We start from the raw sequence: 18,144 nt of genomic DNA, 5'->3' as shown, positions 1-18,144 counted from the left end.
AAAGTATTCAGATTTCTAGTTCTTAAAAAAAAAGAGTACCCAAAAAACATCCATATCTTAGAAATTTTTGTTCCCCAAATTTAACACTGCAAATAAAAGTTACCTGCACCAAAACCAATCCTTTGTTTTTATTTCCCTCTCTTTTCCTATACCATGAATCAGAATCAGTTTAAGCTGGTTTTCTATCCAGCACAGAAAACACTTTGAGTACTCAAAAACGCTAAGCAAGAATGTTGTGGTATTGCAGGTTGTTGGATTTCTTCTGGAAAAAGGAGCAGATGTCACCCTTTGCAATTACAGCAATCAAACTGCTGTCCATGTAGCTAATTGTGATGTCCAAAGACAGCTCCTCTTGGCCACCCGTGGAATCCAGGCTCCCCAAATGAAACTTCTGCAAAGTTCATGGCAAGGTGATCTCGAACAACTTCGACACTTGCTGGTTAGTTAAATTGATGTTTGCTTCTGTCTTTGGGTTGGTGGGTGGTAAAAACACAGACTACAGATGACTCTATTTAAAGAAAAATAAGTTCTTTCCAAATACAATTCTAAAAGTTTCAGGCAGGAAATATGAGAAAGATACAGGGCCGAATAGGATATTGAGGTGGAAAACAAAGATAATAAAAGAACACAGCAGCAGGCTATTTCCACCTTCCTCCAGCTGGAGGCTAAAAGAAGTCATGCAGCACCCCTGGGAAATGATGTGCTCCCAGGAAGCCCCCAGAGGACTGCTGTCAACTTGCTCAAAGGAGTTCCCTTGGCATCATTGCCATTTGTACAGTTGCTGTTTAGCTCCCTTTAGACCACTTGCAGTTATTATCTTTATCCCAAAAAGGGAATCAGAGAGCCCGTGCCTTGTCCGATATTTAATTGCAACCAAAGGTATTAAGAGGAATTATTTCTAAAATAATGTGTACTTGGGCTATTAGTCCTCTTGTGTAGATTTTCTACCTATAGATACTTTTCCCCAAAGCCATTACAAAATCATATGCATAGCCAAGGACTTATTGGTGTAAATGCACATTCTTGACAGTTACCTTCAAAGATGCTGTCAGACCACATGACCTTGCAACCGAAAGAAAATCAATTGCTACTAACAAACAGATTCTTCCATTCCCTGTGGCAAGGACTGTAGTCATTTATCTTTCAAGGATAAATACAACAAAACCAAAGGACTCTTTGGTGGTACTAATGGTGATCTAAAACTGCTGCATCTCATGAACTGAGGCTTAGAAATCTTTTTGAAAAATGATAAATTTTATTTTAATGGTTCTTTCAATAGCTGTCATTTTAATCCAAGGTCTGCTTTCATAACCCCATTTTTTCATCTCTAAAGATTAGCAGCCAAGTTTTAAGAAATTGGGACCTGTAACTGGGCCTAGAGCTTACTCAACAGATGCTGAATTAATATGCTGTTGTTAAGACTAGTTTCAGCTCAAAACTGTCATGGTGGTTTTAACTAATAAAAAACAAACACTGGTCTAAGTGGTGGTTTCTTTTCAGAGAATGAAAAAAATATTAACTAATTAATTCCCACAGTACACCTCTGAGGTAATATCATTATCTCCATTTTGTCCCTGGAGAAGCTGAGGTAGAGACATTTTGGTTATACTAACATGACATAAAGTGAAATAGAGATAGAAATTACTGAGTTACTTTGGTCTATAAGATTAAAAGTTTGGATAATTTGGCCTTAAAGTAGCTTTTCAGTTCTAAATATTCCATAGATTAATTTTCACTTGCACTATAACAAGTAATTTTGATGTATCTACATCAGTTTGCCTGTATAAATAGTTAAATGAACTGCCTTATAATCTACATTTGTTGAATGAATCATTTAAGAACAAATGGTTACTGAGTACCCACTATATATCAGGCAGTCTGCTAAGTGCTTTTTTTGTATTCTATCTGTAATCACCAAAATAACCCTAGAAGGAAGACAATATTTTTCCTACTTTATAGCTGTGGACTCAGCAACTTAGCAAATAAAAATTTAGCTCATTCATTTTTAGCAAATAAAAATACAGTGTCCCCAGTTAACTTTGAAGTTCAGAAAACAACAAATATTTGGTTAGTGTAAGTATGTTCCATTGAAAGTTATTCATCATTTAACTGGTGTCCCTTCTTTTAGCTGGCAATCCAATTAGGGAGATTAAATAACCAATTAAGTAGCGAGGAGTCAAACCCATGCCGTCTCTCAGGCCTGTGTTTTCTCACCACATCAGCTCTTTTCCAGGATAGAAATTGAGAAAGAATAATTTGAAGTTACAAATGGGAAATTGTCCAGTAAATGAAAATGCAAAGATTAGAATAAATAGAAAACAGTAATAACATACCAGAAACAAAACTTCATATTTCTAAAGGCATCTGAAAAGTTCCTGGATATAAATTTCCCAAATCAACATGGCTTAACCCCTCTGATGCTGGCAGTGAGAGATGTGGACCTGTTTGAGAGTCTCAACATGTTAACAGTCTACAAGCCTGTGGAAGTTCTGTCTGAGCTCCTCAGGCATTGCGCGTAAGTTCAAATGGTCAGTCAGCACCAGTTAAAGGATGTCGCCACCTGTGTTATTGACAAAATGATTTGTAGATCAAGACACACACACATATATATATAAATGCTTGTGTACATTCACAATGAGCAGATTGTTAGGGGACTTCACAATTGCAAAGTGATGTACAGACGTTATGTACTAGTATATTAGTATATATTAGCATATCACAATCTATTATTCTTATGATATCCAGCTCTTTGTTTTACTTGTTTAAATAATTACTGTTTGGGTAGTACTAGGAATGTCAACTAAATTGCAAGTGTACGGCTCCCCATCCCCAAGTTGTTAAAAATTATTTCAGAAAGCATTACCGATCTCTCACGACCAATTTATAATAGTGATTCCCATTTATCTAAAAGTTACTATATGTCAATATGTTCCTTTAGGAAGGAGGAACTAAACTTTTTAAAAGCTCAGTAGATTAATAACCAGTTTCTCTTGTTAAAATTGCATTTTCCTAATTCTGATATCTGTATGTCTTGACATTAAACAAAACCAGATGGACCACATTCTCTCAGTATTTTATAAAAGTTTTGTTTTAGAAAAAAGGGGGAGGGAACTTCAAGAATAAAAGCATAGTGAAAAAACATGAGATGTTGCAGAAGGATCATTTAGCAGAAGGGGATAAAAATGGAATTTTGAAGCTAGCACAGACTTCAGTGTTGACACCTGGGGAGATGGTTAAAAATGAAGATCCCTGGACACCTTCTCAGAAAGGGTGGGGTCCAGAATACAGGGGATCAAAGGATTTCCACTTGAAGAAACAGTAATTTAGGCCAACCCATTTATTTGCAGATGGGTCAACTGAGGTCTAACGAATTAAGTGACTTGCTTTTTAGGTCACACAGAAAAGTAGTGGCAGCCCCAGGATTCCTGGTCTCATGCTGTTGACTTTGAACTATAACATTTGATGGAAAAAAGATCACAGGAGAATACCGTCGTGGCTCACAGCACATTACCCTGTCCCGTAGCAATGAAGAAATTCAAATTCATAGGTTTTAGTTGGACACCATGACCAACTTGCTCCTAGTCCCAGCATGTTTTATTAGTGTTTCCCTCACTATGATCTGTTAATAGGAGGCCCATTATTTACCCTTTGTCTCCCTCTGAGCTGGTGTCTAATCCTAGGATTCAGTAGAGTTTAGAGAGGTTACTAGGGTCTATTATTCTGTTGCAAATATTATTATTTTGCAACGCAAAAAAGGAGAAATGGAAACATCCGGCAAAGAGAGAAACTTTGGATTTTATGACAAGATCATTCCTTCAGTCAACATCCTGTGAAAGAATTATACTGGCTTTGTTTTAAAGACAAATTCTATACCATCCTACCAGTGTTCAGTGATAAAAGATCTAGCTGTTAGCATGAGGAAAAGGAGATATCAAGAAAGCAAGTGGTTTAGATAAATCGCTGGAAAAACAACAACTACAACAAATCACATATTTGTTTTCATCTTTATTTGAGTAATACATCCTTAAACAATTACGAAAAATGTGGTCCATACTTGGAACATTTCTGTAAATATTAGATTTCTTAGAATGGGGATGGGAATAAGATCGAGAGAATATTTCTTTTATTTAAATCTTGAAAATTGTCCCCATCTATCTCATATATTGAGAAATCATTATTATCCCCAAACCACAAAAGGCTATTTTTGTTGATTGAATGCCAATGATTTTTTCTCTCACAATAGTTTTGTTTTTCAACAGTTTAACTAATCTGCTGATTCTATTCTTCCTAGGGATCCTAAACTCTGTGATTTCAGTGGAAAATCAGCAATACATTATGTGTCACAAATAAGGAGTTTGAGAAGGCAGCAATTATTGGACATTCTAATGAATTCTATCCCAAAACCAGGTAAATATTACTGTTCCACATCCATCAATACCCTAACTATAAAAGCCTTGTTCGTATACTTTCTTTTTCTGCTTCTCTCTGATTAATCCATTTAAAGAAATCAAGCTCACATCTATTTATTGAGTAGCAGCTCTGCACAAGGCTCGAGATTGGGTGCTATGTGAGATGTAAAGTCTAAGGTGCAGTCCAAATTTTTGAAAGTGTGCAGTATGGTCAGGGATAAAACATATATGTCTGAGAAAAAGGAGCTTTCTGTGAACTGGAAGGGAGGAGGGACTTATAGTAGCTCCTGAAAACTGGATGAGATATGGGAAGGAACAAAAAAAGGGGAAGGTTATTTTCTTCCCCACAGCCACAGAGAAAGGTATAATGAAGAGTGCCCTTGAGAATGATGTGACCTTGTGAAAGCTGCTTGACTTTAAAGGGACTGAGCTAGAGCTCCCAGGGCAGGGGACAAATCTCACTTCTCCTTTCCACTATGTTTCTACACATTAAATGAGAATCAGAGTATGAGTTTTTTTCAGTGGGCCAGGCAAGTGACTAGGAATCAGCGGTGTGCAGGTCAATGTTTAACAACCAGCTCTTAGAAAGGAGGGGGAGCACTGATGTATAGCGTTTGCTAATTTCCATGGTGTAAAGACTCCCACTATGGCCAATTTTAAGCTCCCAATTTGACATCATCAAATGCTGCATTGGGAAGGTATGCACAGTTGCATGCCGTTATTATAATAGTCCTACCACACTGGATATATAGAGCTTAGAAAATAGCAAAGTATGATAAAATTAGAAGTGATCAGTTTTGAATATTTATTAGCTTTGTTTTTAATATAGTTTGTTTAATGGAAGTTTATAGAATATGGTTTTTATTATTAGCTCTGTTTAACAACTAGCTTGCTAAAAGTCCTGCAAATTTAGTAATTGGCTCTTATGAACTGGTAGAGGCTAGCTTCAAAACACTGCTGACAAGAACTCCCATTATGTTGAGTTCTCTGGTCACAGGGAGAGTGTGGGATGTGCTGGGGTCTCTCAGCTCCCACTTTAAATTGATCACCGGTGAGAAATAGCATACTCCTTCCCTCTTCTACTTCCTACCACATGACTTCCCTCCCCAAGGGGATGTACTGCGTGGGAGACCAGAAGTACAAGGAAAGCCTTCTGTTCCTGGGAAAAAGGGGCCCAAGGCAACAAACTTTAGTACCATGTGGACCACCCTATGGCACCATGACCCCACCATGGGCAGTGAAGGTCAGCGCCTAATCAACCCACCAATTAGATTCGTCATGTCTCCTATGGAAATGAGCAAGTACAGGCTGACAGAGGAACTGGATGTATAATCCGCTATCTGGGGAATTCAGCAGCAGTCTCATGCTCTGTGGAAATATGGGGTGGGGGAAGAATAAAGAGTATACATATGGTACAAAATTCAAAGCCAGAAAATAAGATATAGCTGGGTGCCACATGATCTTAAACTGGTAAGTGGAAACTATAAGGAACTATGAAGGTAAATCTTCCATCTCTCTCTCGGGGTCACCTAGTCTCTGGCTTTTGCTTCTCTATCACATTTCTCAAAGACCAGCTTCCTCTGTTTGCTCCTCAGCTTTCAAATAGCCCCAAAATGTCTGCGTTAGTCCTGGGGCCATACCATGAACTTACAGTAAATACTTCAGTTTTCCAACTCCTAATTCCCAAAGAGTAGCTTGATAGATTCAGTCCTTCTATTTGAGCTGGGTCCAATCATAAGTCCCTCAAAAAAGGTGTTTTGGGTGAAGGTGGCTCTTGTTCCCATGATCCATGACCAGGACATGTCACGTGATTGGCTGTTCACTTACAGGGATTTCACCGGGAGAGGTACGGTTGTGTCAGGTAATGAATAGCTTCTCTAATATGGAGGGTTTCGTGGAAAAGGTGAGACTCAGTCTGATCCATGAGAGAAGTACTGTGGAGAAAGGTACTGTGTTACAAGTGAGCATGGCTCATCCCAGGAGCAAACAGGAGCCTGGAACAAAAGGTTCACATTAGAGAAAAGGAAAATAAGATAAGATACATTAAGGGCGGGCCACGGTGGCTCAGCAGGCAGAGTTCTCACCTGTCATGCCAGAGACCCAGGTTTGGTTCCCGGTACCTGCCATTGAAAAAATTAAAAAAAAGATTAGATACATTAAGAAATTGGGTCCATTGAGGTAAATGTCAGGCTGAGGAACATGATTTAAAAATAAAATAGGGTGCACAGGTGGCTCAGTGGTAGAATGCTCGCCTTCCATGTGGGGGAGGGCTGGGTTGAACTCCCAGACCATGCACCCCCCAAATTAATGATAATAATAATGAAATAGAATCACTAAAGAATTTTAAGGCAAAGAATGAGGAAAGCCATGTTTCAAGGAGATTAGCTTCTTCTCATCGTGTAGGATGGATTTGAGGTAAGAGACTCATAGCAGGGAGTTCTATTCAGAAAGGGTAGAAATGTCCATTTGATAAGAACCAGGGAAAGAGTCCTTAGTTGGCATATGGTAGTGGGTGTGAGAAGTGTTAGGTATGAGTCTGAAAGAAAGAACAGAGAACTTAGTGATAAAACGTTGATAGAGAGGACACAGAGACAAAACTTGAGAGAACTGAGTCAAAGATTATTCGAAAGTTTCAGTTCTGAAAAATGGGGGATGGAAATACAACCAACAAAATGGGGGAGCACTCTGGTTTGGTGAGGATAATGGATGGGAGGGAAATGAGTTTTAAAATATTGAGTTTGATGGAAAGTGGTGACTTTGAGGTAACAATTGTATGTGGAACTGGGCTTATGGGAAAGGACAGGATGATGTGTTAGTGTGGGAGTTATCTTCAGAGAGGAGATTGGGAGGACCTGAGAGTGACTGAGGTCTTTGACCAATTGATGATTAACAAAAAAAAAAGGTATAGAGGGTGGAACAGAGAAAGTGCACTGACAATCTGAGTGTGGTGTGTACATAGGGACTTGAGAGGAGAATCAGGAGAGAGTGGCAAGAGGAGGGAGTGGGAAACAAAGTCAAATCGGAAAAGAGATTACAAAGCAGAAGTGAGAAATTTCTATGGCAGCATGGAGGCAAACAATAGATGACAGAGGGTAAAGAATGAAAATATGGGGAGCAAGTAGTGTTCTGAGTATAGATCACTCATTTGATAAATATACATTTTAGTATCTCTTTTTTTAAAATAAAATTCACATAACATAAAATTAACTGTATTAAAGTTTACAATTCAGGGGGATTTAGTACATTCACGATGTTACACAACCATCACCTCTATCTTGTTCCAAAATATTTTCATTCCCTCAAAAAGGAAACCCAGGATCCATTTAGAGGTCAATCTCTATCCTCCTTGCCCTTATAACCACTTATTGGCTTTGTCTCTATGGATTTTCCTATTCTGAATATTTCATATAAATGCAATCATATAATATATGACCTTTAATATATATTAATATATAAAATATATAAAAGAATGTATATATATTAATATGTATTCTTTTAATGTTTTTGAAGTCATCCATCTTGTAACATGTATCAGAATTTTATTTCTTTTTATGGGAGAATAATATTCCATTATATGGATATATCATGTTTTCTTTATCCATTCATCCATTAACAGACATTTGGATTGTTTCCCTTTTTCCTGCTTGAATAGCACTACTATGAACATTTGTGTACATATTTTTATTTGAACTCCTAGTTTCAATTCTTTTTGATATATTCCTAGGAATGGGATTGCTGGGTCATATGATAATTCTATATTTAATTTATTGAAGAACTGCCAAACTGTTTTCCACAATGGCTGCACCATTTTACACTCCCACCAGTAATGTATAGGTGCTCTAATTTCTCCACATACTCATCAACATTTGTTGTTTTCTTTTTGCTTTGCTTTAGACATCTTTGTGGGTATAAAGGAGTATCTCATTGTGGTTTTGATTTGCATTTCCCTAATGGCTAATTATGTTGAGCATCTTTTCATGTGCAGTTAGCCATTTGTTTATCTTGGGGATATACAATGTCTTTTCAAATCTTTGCCTATTTTTTACTTGAATTATTTGTCTTTTTATTGTTGATATTTAAAAGTTCCTTACATATTCTGCATACTAGACCCTTATCGGATATATGACTTGCAATTATTTCCTCCTATTGTTTGGGTTGTCTGTTCACTTTCTTGATAGTAGTCCTTTGACATACAAAAGTTTTTAATTTTGATGAAGTCCAACTTGCATATTTCTTTTTCATTTTGTTGTGTGTACTTTTGCTGTCATATCTGTGAGTCAATGCCACATACAAGGTCATGAAGATTTACTTCCTTGTTTTCTTCCGAATTTTATAGTTGTTGCTCTTACGTTTAGGTCTTTGATGCACTTTGAGTTAATTTTTCACTATGGTGTAAGATAATGATCCAAATTCGTTCTTGCATGTGGATTTCCAGTTGTCCCAGCACCATTTGTTGTAAAGACTGTTCTTTTCCTCAGTGGATGATCTTGGCAATTTTGTTGAAAATCAATTCACCATAGATATAAATGTTTAATTCTGGACTCTCAGTTATATTCCATTGGTCTCTATGGATTACTGTAGTAAGTTTTGAAATTGGTATGTGTGAATTCTCCAACTTTGCTTTTCTTTTTAAGATTGCTTTGGCTTCTTGGGGTCCCTTGCATTTCCTATGAACTTTAGAGAATTTGTTCATTTCTGAAAAAAAAGTAATTGGAATTTTCATAGGGAGTACATTGAATCTGTAGATGGTTTGGGGAAGTATTGCCATTTTAACAATATTAAGTCTCCCAAGACACAAACACTAGGCTTCTTCCCATATATGTAGGTCTTCTTTAATTTCTCTCAATAATATTTTATTTTTAAGTGTATAAGTCTTCCACCTCCTTTGTTAAATTCATTCCTAATTATTTTATTATTTTAGGTGCTATTATAAATGGAATTGCTTTCTTAGTTTCATTTTTTGATTGTTCATGGCTAGGTATAGGAATAAAATTAATCCTTGATTTTTGTGCATTGATCTTGTATTTTCTATTTTTCTGAATTTGTTAATAAGCTCTAGTAGTTTTCTTGTGGAATTTTTAGGATTTTCTGTATATAAGATCAGGTCACTCTTCAAATTAAAATAAATATACCTCTTCCTTTTCAATTTGGACGCCTTTTATTTATTTTTCTTGTCTAATTGCTCTGTCTAGAACTTCCAATACAGTGTTGAATAGAAGTAGCAAAAGCAAGACTCCTTGTTTTGTTCCTGATCTTATGGGGAAATCTCTCAATCTTTCACTATTGAGTATGATGTTAGCTATGGATTTTTCATAAATACCCTTTATCATTTTGAGGAGGTTCTTTCTATACCTAGTTTGTTGAGTGTTTTGAGCAACACTGAACAAACTAGGTTGTTGAGTGTTAGATTTTGTCAAATGCTTTTTCTGTATCAGTTGAGATGAATTTGCTGTTTTTCCCCTTCATTCCATTACTGTGGTATGTTACAGTGATTTCATATGTTGAACCACACCTGTATTCTTGGGATATATCCCACTTGGTTGCTTGTTCAATATTATTTCAGTTACAAGATAAATGGAAAGAGCCATTGGAAGGGAAGAAGTTTTCGTTAAAGAGCCCATGCTTACTTGAAGTAGTCAGGACAGCAGGCAGAAGATAAACATGAGAGCAATGTCCTTCATGAACTAACTGGAGTCATTGTCTGGTGTTCAGAAACCTGTGAATTTAATGTGGTCTTAGGTGCTAGACAGGAAAAGCAAGTATGCTCAGCAACTCTGAGCAGCTATAGAACAAATATAATTTACAGCTCATTGTTGAGGACTTGCTTAGCAACTTTGCCTAAAATGAACCAGTTAATTCCAAATTATTAAAGTGATAACATTTAATCACTATTTATTTAACTTCCCAATAACTGCCCTTTCATTCACTAAAGAAGAAAAAGTTTGTAATCTATACTATTCAAATTGCCAGGTGGTCTGTAAGACCCTATATTTTGCTCTGATTTCTGTTCTTAGCCACATTGTGTTGAGACTATCCCTACTCCCATGTGTCTTAGTCTTCCAGAGCTGCTATAACAAATACCACAGTTTTGGTGGCTTAAACAACAGGAACTTATTGTCTCACAGTTTTGGAAGCTAAAGGTCTAAAATCAAACCTTTAGCAGCCCATACTTACTTGGAAATCTGTAGCATTCTGGTGGTAGCTTGCCAGCTATCCAAAACTCAATCTCTTCCTCTGGCAGATAGCTGTCTGTCTCCTGTTTCCTACTGCTTCCTACTGCTGTGTCCAAATTTCCTTATATTCAATTAAGGCCCACCTGATTCAGTTTGGCTTCATCTTAATAGGATCTTTGAAGATCCTATTTACAATTGAGTTTATATCCACAAGACTGGGGGTTAAGACTTGAACATGTCTTTGTAGGGGGCATGATTCAACCCATAACACTATGAAATGACTGTAGGTGCTTTAGAGAAGAAAAATCCAGGAGTGACTGAGCCAGCCCCAAGTCTTCTCTACCCTGCACAAGGCATAGAAGTGTTCCAGGCTTAGTTGGAAGAGACATAGAGGCTTTTCTTCCACCTCTCCACCAGTGGAAGTTCATGATGAAAGATTATCATCAGGAAACTTGAAGGGAAAAATGTCCTTCTTTAGTGTTTGGACTATTACTGAGGAGGACTGCCTAACTCTGGGCCAGTCACTGACAGTTTTAATGGTTGAAATGTTCTTGCTTCTGTCTCAGAACCCAGAAGAGGGCATTGCAATGAGAATGTAGAGATTAAGCATGAAATGATTGGACTTATGTTGAGCCAAATTCCTCATAGATCCTAAGACTTGGTAGGTGCTCAGAAGTTGATTAATTCACCCAATCTTTCTTAAAAGATATTTCCCTTGCTCACAATTCCAAGGTACCTATTTATCTTTCTCCTTCAATGACAGCAGTTGCTATCAAAGTCTTTTTTTTTAACCTTCCATTCTGTAGACTCTTGTTGTCTTCATATCACTACCTCTGAAAATTATCAACTAAAAGCCTCATCAGAACCCAGAATACTGTATCAGGAAAATCTTTTACAAAATGGAGCTGTTTTTAGAACCTAGAGACATTTCTCTAGAACTTCCTGTGAAATTGCTGGGGATGAGTCTTATCAAAACATATTCTTATGCTTGTTTTGGCAGAAAGACATGCTGAATCATTGCTTGACATTTGCCATGATACAAACTCTTCTCCAGCTGATATGATGACAGTTACCAAAAACCAAAACGTAATCTTGCAAAGTCTCAGCAGCAGTGAGGTAAGATGTTCCCTTTAAAGACAAAAACACAAAAAAACAAAAAGTGAGCTAACAAAAACTATCAAACAAATTGATAACTTTCTCTATCTATCTCCTTTGTGTGTCTTGAGTATTTTATAATAACCATATATTAAAATGGTGTATTTAAATATAATCATGAAAAGTAAAGCAGAGGGCAGGTAACGGTGGCTCAGTGGCAGAGTTCTCGCCTGCCCTGCTGGAGACCTGGGTTCAATTCCTGGTGCCTGCCCATGTAAATTTAAAAAAAAAAAAAAAGTAAGGCATAATTAGACATTCCAAGGGTTTAATTTCAGAGTAGTAACTAGTTAGTCAATGCCGTGTCTCAAGTATGGTGTGTGTGGGTGTGTATCTAATACCAAAGCAGATAGTTGAAAGTGAATCCATATTAATAAATAAAAAGTAGCTTGTCTCTATGTATGTTAGTGCTGAGAAAGAGGAGACCATTAATGTGATCCCGTCAAATCCATCAGATGGTACCACAGAGGAAGTGCTTCCTTACAGTCGTGGTTACCACCCCTGGCCATGATGAATAACTAAACAAAAATCTCCTACAGTTTAATAACGGTACTTGTAAAAAGAATTGTAACTCATAGAAAACTCTGGAGTGATACTGAAGACGTACAAACAATGTATGAAATGTTTGCCTACAGGGAGGGAATTGAACATGTACTTTGCACTCAATGCTCATTGGTACTTTTTGAAGAGCACATAAAAATAAACATAGCCCAAGGAGTTACAAATCTTACTGCTCTCTGTTGTATTAGTAAGAAATAAAATATGTTTTGCTTCATTGGTAAGAAATATGGTCACAAAATTGATTACTTTTTAGAAGTCAATGAAGTTTGGACTATATCATTTAAAACAAAAATGAGGAGTTTTGAAGATGGTGGAGTGAAGGCGTTTTGTTCCCTTCTTCCAAAAATCTTTGCAAATCAAAAAAAGAAAATAAAAAACAAAAATTTAAATTTTTAACTTTTGTGTTTGAAATACTTACAGTCTCACAAGAACTTGTAAAAATAGTAGAGACTTTCTGGGTCCTCATCAACCAGCTTTCCCTGATGATAGGGGAAATTGACATCGACATAATATAATGAACTAGACTACTACTTTCTCAGATTTCATGAGATTTTGCATGCATTCATTTTTCCTTCCCTCCCTCCATCCCTCTCTCTCTCTTCCTTCCTTCCTCCTTCCTCTCTTTCTTTCTTTCTTGTTCTATGACATCTTATCCCCTGAATCACCACAACCAAGATTTAGAACAGTCCTTCACCACAAAGGAATTGCCTCCTGCTACCCCTTTATAGACACACATCCTCTCTTCCCTAAGCTCTTATAACCACTGATCTGTTCTCCGTCTCTATAATTTTATCCTTTTAAGAATGCTGTATAAATGGAATTATACACGTAACCATTTGTGATTTGCTTTTCCACTCAGCATAATGCTTTTGAGATCCAGCCAAATTGCTATATGTATTAATAGTTTGTTCCTTTTTTATTGCTGAGCAGTAGTCCATGGTATGGATATATAGATGTACTATAGTTTGTTTAGCTTTTCCCTTGTTGAAGGACATCTGGGTTGTTCCCAGTTTGGGGGATATTACAAGTAAAGCTGATATGAACATTTGTACACAAATTTTTGTGTGAATATAAATTTTCATTTCTCTAGGAGACATTCCCAGGAGTGCAGTTTCTAGGTTGTGTGGTAGGCATATGTTTAACTGTGTATGTTTAACTGTCAAACTTTTTTCTAGAGTGGCTATACCATTTTATACTCACATCAGCAATATAATAAGAGACCCAGGTTTTCTTATTTTATATATACCGTTATATAAAATAGTAGTGTTTCCGACAATTGTGGCATCTTAGATTCAGTGAAAGATGGTAGGATGCTTCTCTAAATCCAAACCACAATATAAAAAATGCCACCAGCATTTGGCATTTTAATTTAAACATTCTGTTCAGTCTGTAGAGGTGTCTTGTTGTTTTTTTCAACTTGTATTTCCCTAATGGCTAGTGATGTTGGCCTTTTTTCCATGTATTTACTTGCCATCCATTTAACATCTTTGGTAAATTATCTGTTCCATCTTTTGCCCATTTTTTAATTGGATTGATTTCTGACTATTGGGTTTAAATATTCTGGATATGTGATTTGTAAACATTTCTTCTCCTTATTGAGAAAACTTGGCTTGTTTTTTCATCCTTTTGATGGATCTTTTGCAAAATAGAAGTTTTTAATTTTGATGAAGATTGATTTATCTGTTTTTAATCTTTGGACCATGCTTTTGCTGTCATGTCTAAGAATCCCTCAACCAACTTTAGGTCATGATTTTATCCTGTGTTCCCTTCTAAAAGATTTATAGCTTTGGTTTTGCATTTATATCTATGATCAATTTTGAGTTAATTTTTTATAAGGTATGAAGTTTAGTTAATCTTTTTTTTTTTGCTCATTGATGCCTGCAGCATCATTTGTTGTAAATATCCTCTTCCACTGAATTACTTTCACTCTTTTGTAAAAAAACAAACAAACAAACAAACAAAAAAACCAATTAGGCTTCTTTCAGTATAACTGCTATCAATTCTAAGATGCATAATTTGCATTTTTACATCTTTAAATTGGACATCTTACAATTGCCATAGTTGTATTGTAGGTGTTTTGCCTTTTTCAGTGGTACATAAAATAGTAGTGTTTCTGACAATCATGGCATCTTAGATTCAATGAAAGATGGTAAGATACTTCTCTAAACCCAAACCACAATATAAAGTCAGAAAATGGAGGAATAATAAATGGCTTGACAGCATGGAAGAAGGTAAAGTCCAGTTGCTCACGAAGGAGATATTAATGAGAAGCAAGACGATGTACCCCACAGAGACCTAGAATAGCTCAGTATTCAGAGGTATCAGGTGCTGCAAAAGCTGGAGGTTAACATGGGGTTGAACCTGGGGTGGGGAGCGGGGGCGTTGTTTGAAAATCTGTGCAGGCAGCAGAGTGATCCAATACCTACTTCCACTCTACATAACAAAGCCACTATTACAACAGAAGGCAAAATATTTTGTGGGGGAGAATTTGAGCTGGAGGAGTTCTGGACTTAATGACAACAACTGTGGTGAGGGGTGGGAATAAGGCCTCAAACTGAAAACTAGGGGAGTGTGTCTGAATATGTAACAGAGAGATGACCTCCATATCCTTCCCTGCCCAGTGCCCAGCTGGCTAGCAGCCAGTTTATACTACCACACCCAAAGTTTGGAAAATCGTTTTCTGAAGAAATTTAATGACACCAGAAAGGAGACTTACAAATGCTGACATTTCTAAGTCCCCCAAAACTAAAGCATTTCCTATTATCACCTCCAGTGAAGCCTACTGTGTTGGTTTGAAAGGATGTATATGCCCTAGAAAAGCCATGTTTTAATCCTAATCCCATTTTATAGAGGCAGCCATTTCTTCTAATCCCTATTCAGTACTGTATGTTTAAAACCGTAATGACATTATCTCCCTGGAGATGTGACTCAATCAAGAGTGGTTGTTAAACTGGATTAGGTGGAGATGTGTCTTCACCTATTCTAGATGGGTCTTGATTAGTTTACTGGAATCCTATTGTTCTAGTTTTCTAGCTGCTGGAATGCAATATACCAGAAGTTTATAGTTGTAAAGCCAATAAAATGCCCCAATTAAAACAAGTGTATAGAAATGTCCAGTCGAAGGCATCCAGGAAAATATACCTTGGTTCAAGAAGGCCAATAAAGTTCGGGGTTTCTTTCTCAAGTAGAAGGATACATGGTTAACACAGTCAGAGTTTCTCTCTCACCTGGAAAGAATGGATACAGTATTTTTTAAAAAATATTTGTTCCCCTTATTATTTATTTATTTTTAATTAATTTTTAAATTTTAAAAAAAAATATGACAAGAAAGAAACACAGACATTCTTAACATATGATCATTCCATTCTACATATATAATCAGTAATTCAAAATATCATCACATAGTTGCATATTCATGATCATGATCATTTCTTAGAACATTTGCATCAATTCAGAAAAAGAAATAAAAAGACAACAGAAAAAGAAATAAAACGAAAACAGAAAAAAAAATTATACTTACCATACCCCTCACCCCTCCCTTTCATTGATCACTAGCATTTCAAACTAAATTTATTTTAACATTTGTTCCCCCTATTATTTATTTATTTTTAATTTAATTTTTTTAAATACCAAAAAACATGTAACAAATGCAAACATTCCTCTTTTGATCATTCCGTTCTACATATATAATCAGTAATTCACAATATCATCACATAGTTGGATGTTCATCATCATGATCATTTCTTGGAACATATACATCGATTCAGAAAAAGAAATAAAACAAAAACAGAAAAAAAATTTATACATACCATACCCCTTACCCCTCCCTTTCATTGATCACTAGCATTTCAAACTAAATTTATTTTAACATTTGTTCCCCCTATTATTTATTTTTATTCCATATGTTCTATTCATCTGTTGACAAAGTAGATAAAAGGAGCATCAGACACAAGGTTTTCACAATCACATACTCACATTGTGAAAGCTACATCATTATACCATCTTCAAGAAACATGGTTACTGGAACACAGCTCTACATTTTCAGGCATTTCCCTCCAGCCTCTCCATTACATCTTGAATAACAAGGTGATATCTATTTAATGCGTAAGAATAACCTCCAGGATAACCTCTCGACTCTGTTTGGAATCTCTCAGCCATTGACACTTTGTCTCCTTTCACTCTTCCCCCTTTTGGTGGAGCAGGTTTTCTCAGTCCCTTGATGCTGGGTCTCAGCTTATTCTAGGATTTCTGTTCCACGTTGCCAGGAAGGTCCACACCCCTGGGAGTCATGTCCCGTGTAGACAGGGGAAGGGTGGTGAATTTGCTTGCTGTGTTGGCTGGAGAGAGAGGCCACATCTGAGTAACAGAAGAGGTTCTCTTGGGGGTGACTCTTAGGCCTAATTTTAAGTAGGCTTGACCTATCCTTTGTGGGGTTAAGTTTCATATGAACAAACCCCAAGACTGGGGGCTCAACCTATAGCTATGGTTGTTCACACTGCTTGTGAGAATATCAATGATTCAACTTGGGGAGGTTGAATTTTCCCCATTCTCACCATTCCCCGAAGGGGACTTTGCAAATACTTTTTTATTCACTGATCAAATTACTCTGGGATTTATCAGGGTATCACTCTGGACAAACCAACAAAATCTCATGCCCTACTCAAGGTTCCATGTACTTATGGTGTTCAATTAAGCTATCTACATAAGTTATATTGGGAAATGCACTAGTCAAAATTAAAATTTTGTACCAAATAAACATTTTTTACTTTAGTCTCGCACATAAGTTGAAATTTTAAATATTAATTACCATCTATTTTCAGCACCTTGCAGTAATGACATTCCTTTGTTCTTCCTCATGCAAAAACATTTTTTAAATTTGTACATTTAGTCACTATCATTATACACTCCAGGCATTCCTAGATTATACCATCTCAATCTTTAGCGCCTATCTTTCTCTCTGATTTCATTTGTGCCCCCAGCCCTCCTCCCTCTATCATTCTCCCATTCAGCTTCATTCAGTGTTGTAATATAATTGTATTACAGTTAGGTAGTATTGTGCCATCCATTTCTGAGTTTTTACATTCAGTCCTGTTGTACATTCTGTATCCCTTCAGCTCCAATTACCCAATATCTTACCCTATTTCTATCTCCTGATGGTCTCTGTTACCAACAAAATATTCCAAGTTTATTCACTAATGTCAGTTCATATCAGTGAGATCATATAGTATTTGTCCTTTTGTTTCTGGCTAATCTCACTCAGCATAATGATGGATACAGTATCGAATGGGGATTATTCTGCCTTTATGAAATGGGATTTAGATTAAAACGTGGCTTTTCTAGGGGACACACATCCTTTCAAACCAGCACACCTGTAAAAAATGAAACATTTTGGACAAAGGGGGAGATTTGGAGAGAGCAGAAAAGAACAGCAGAGCCATGAGGAAACCACAAAAGAGAATGCCACAGAACCATGCAGCAGAGCGTCCACCAGCCAGAGACTTCTGGAGATGAAGAAGGAAAACGCCTCCCAAGGGAGTTGGAGAGGAAGCTAGCAGATGACACCATGTTCGCCATGCACCCTTTCCAACCAAGAGAGAAACCCTGTCCGTGTTCCCCATGTGCCTTTTCAGATGAGAGAGAAACCCTGACTTTCATCAGCCTTCTTGAATCAAGGTATCTTTCCTTGGATGCCTTAGATTGGACATTTCTATAGGCTTGCTTTAATTGGGACATTTCCATGGCCTAAAAACTGTTAACATACAACTTACTAAATTCCCCCTTTTCAAAAGTCATTTGGTTTCTGGTATATTGCATTCTGGCAGCTAGCCAACTAAAACACCTATCAATTG

At 36.8% G+C, this 18,144-nt stretch overlaps 1 protein-coding gene across 1 annotated transcript in view; it reads left to right on the top strand.

Moving 5' to 3' along the window:
* Positions 1–254: 254 nt before the first annotated feature.
* The window catches only part of MAP3K19 (mitogen-activated protein kinase kinase kinase 19), a 67,772-nt gene continuing 49,882 nt past the window's right edge, over positions 255–18,144 (top strand). The window contains exons 1-4 of the mRNA XM_077153642.1: positions 255–439; positions 2,361–2,515; positions 4,292–4,407; positions 11,583–11,698. Coding sequence (XP_077009757.1) covers positions 383–439; positions 2,361–2,515; positions 4,292–4,407; positions 11,583–11,698 — 444 coding nt within the window. The 5' untranslated portion in view covers positions 255–382. The remainder of the gene's footprint in view (positions 440–2,360; positions 2,516–4,291; positions 4,408–11,582; positions 11,699–18,144) is intronic.

This window comes from Tamandua tetradactyla, chromosome 3 (genome assembly GCF_023851605.1).
Source record: "Tamandua tetradactyla isolate mTamTet1 chromosome 3, mTamTet1.pri, whole genome shotgun sequence".
NCBI classification, from domain to species: Eukaryota; Metazoa; Chordata; class Mammalia; order Pilosa; family Myrmecophagidae; genus Tamandua; species Tamandua tetradactyla.
This window is presented reverse-complemented; position numbering and strand designations above follow the sequence as displayed.